This window comes from Haliaeetus leucocephalus, unplaced genomic scaffold (assembly GCF_000737465.1).
Source record: "Haliaeetus leucocephalus isolate CR32 unplaced genomic scaffold, Haliaeetus_leucocephalus-4.0 Scaffold2, whole genome shotgun sequence".
Lineage (NCBI taxonomy): Eukaryota > Metazoa > Chordata > Aves > Accipitriformes > Accipitridae > Haliaeetus > Haliaeetus leucocephalus.
The window spans coordinates 13,476,073-13,478,497 of record NW_010972438.1 but is presented as its reverse complement, the minus strand read 5'-3'; the positions used below and the strand labels follow the sequence as shown (position 1 = coordinate 13,478,497).

Sequence of the window (2,425 nt, the reverse complement as noted above, 5' to 3'; positions counted from 1 at the left end):
CTTAAGTAAAGGCTTTGGACACACAGAACGGAATCATTCTGCAGTTACGCTGAAAGCTCGAAGTTAGCGAGATCACCCTTACTCCTCCTTTGACAGAGACTTAGGAAACACCCTTGGAAAGCCTCGACTTACTCTTGCAAGCTAAGCCTAGCAGAGGTTTTCAGAAAGCGTTGCCCACGGTCCCCGGCCCCCTGTCAGCCGGCGGCGGGCTGCCCGAGCGCCCAGGACGGGGAGCGGGGCACCCAGCACCACGGCGAGCCGGGGGACGCTCGGGGCTCCCTCTGCCCCGGCAGCGGGGAGAAGCGCTGGCTCCAACCCCAGATTCGGTGAAGGCAGAAGGCGTTTATGTAGATGCAGGGCCAAGAAACCTGCCCAGAAACAACGAGCTGCCTTTCCCCTCCAGGGCGGCCTCTGCTCGCCTCCCCACAAATCCCCGGCCCGGCCCGACTCCTCCGCAGTGCCCGCACCCGGCCGGGCCCTCTGGAAGCGCCGCACACGGAAACGGGGTGGACGGACCCTAAAAAAAGGCACCCCCTGTCGGTGACAGGCATGCGCCGCGCCCAATAAGGATCGAGAGCGCCGCCACAAGGGCCAATGGCGCGGCGGGGCGGGCGGAGGGGGGCCGCGCGCCGGGAGCCTTGGTAACGCGCGGGCCGCGTGTGGGGAGCGCGGGCGTTTGGGGACGGTTCTGCCCCGCGATGAAGATCGAGGAGGTGAAGAGCACCTCGAAGACGCAGCGCATCGCCGCCCACAGCCATGTCAAGGGGCTGGGGCTGGACGAGAGCGGCACCGCCAAGCCGGCGGGGGCCGGGCTCGTGGGGCAGGAGAATGCGCGGGAGGTGAGAGCGGGGGGGGAGGGGGGGCGGCAGGGCCCGGCCGAGGGTCCCCTGGGGCTCTGCGGTCTCCACCTCAGGTGAGGTGGAAGCTTCGGGGGCCCCGGGCGGTGCGGGGGCCGGGGCCGGTCCGTGCTGGGTGTTCTTACAAGTCCCGTTAGCGAGTGAAAGTCTTTGCCTGAGCTCCTGCGTGTATTCTGGTGCTGTGTGAGAAGCGGTGGGGGTGGTCAAGGCTATTCCTCACGCCGCTACTTTTTTTGTGTTAGCTGGCGGCGAGGGCAGGTGACTGCCTCCGGGTTTTAGGCATAGAAATTGAGGCATCAAAGGCAACGAAGCCTACCAAAAGTCAAGAGATTTGGCTCAAGTGGGGATTGGAGCTTCCGTTTCAGTCCGGTGTCTCGCCCTGGGCGGGTGCTTTAGCTGATCTGTCGTTGTGAAAGCCAAAGATTAATTTTCTCCCTTATTTTTAAACGTTTATATATGCATGCAACTCCAGGAGGGGGAAAAGGAGTGTGTGCTCTTAGGTTGAGTTTTGTTGTCTGTGATTTGATTTTTTTTTTTAAATGTCTGTGTCAGATAAAGCGATTGTAGGAAGTCGGTTTTTCTGATCTTGCCTCCCTTTTTGTGTGCATGAAACTGAAATCCTCTTTATTTTTAGTGGGCTCACAAAATCTAATATTTCTAAACACTTTTAATGATATAGGAACAAAACATTTTAGGAATACTTCTGTTAACAGTGTAAATACTTAATTAACTTACAGGCTTGTGGGGTTATAGTGGAACTAATCAAAAGCAAGAAAATGGCTGGCAGAGCTGTGCTGTTGGCAGGACCTCCTGGAACTGGCAAGGTATTATTTTTCTTTTTTTATATGAAATAAAGTATTCCCAAATCTATTTTATTTCAATTTTTTGTCAAAACTATTTTAGGGTAGTAGACTGTCGTGGTTTAACCCCAGCCAGCAACTAAGCACCACGCAGCCGCTCACTCACTCCCCCCATCCAGTGGGATGGGGGAGAAAATCGGGAAAAGAAGTAAAACTCCTGGGTTGAGATAAGAACGGTTTAATAGAACAGAAAAGAAGAAACTAATAATGATAATGATAACACTAATAAAATGACAACAGTAGTAATAAAAGGATTGGAATGTACAAATGATGCGCAGGGCAATTGCTCACCACCCGCCGCCCGACCCCCAGCCAGTCCCCGAGCGGCGATTCCCTGCCCCCCCTTTCCCAGTTCCTAAACTAGATGGGACGTCACATGGTATGGAATACCCTGTTGGCCAGTTTGGGTCAGGTGCCCTGGCTCTGTCCTGTGCCAACTTCTTCTTCTTATAATTCACCATATTTACGTTATGAATGGAACCCTGGCTCCACTTACATCGTTACAAACCTGCACTGATTGCAGTGAGGCTGCTGGGGATCTAGACAGTGAGGATGGACTTTGCATAACGTCATTTTGTCCATCTTTAGCTGAGGCTGTTGGGCCTGGCTCTGTGTCGTGGTTTAACCCCAGCCAGCAACTAAGCACTACGCAGCCGCTCACTCACTCCCCCCCCATCCAGTGGGCTGGGGGAGAAAATCGGGAAAAGA

At 54.6% G+C, this 2,425-nt stretch overlaps 1 protein-coding gene across 1 annotated transcript in view; it reads left to right on the top strand.

Annotated features, from left to right (window-relative positions):
• Nucleotides 1–612: 612 nt before the first annotated feature.
• RUVBL1 (RuvB-like AAA ATPase 1) overlaps nucleotides 613–2,425 on the top strand; it is an 18,088-nt gene continuing 16,275 nt past the window's right edge. Inside the window, exons 1-2 of the mRNA XM_010571927.1 lie at nucleotides 613–839; nucleotides 1,595–1,681. Coding sequence (XP_010570229.1) covers nucleotides 699–839; nucleotides 1,595–1,681 — 228 coding nt within the window. The 5' untranslated portion in view covers nucleotides 613–698. The remainder of the gene's footprint in view (nucleotides 840–1,594; nucleotides 1,682–2,425) is intronic.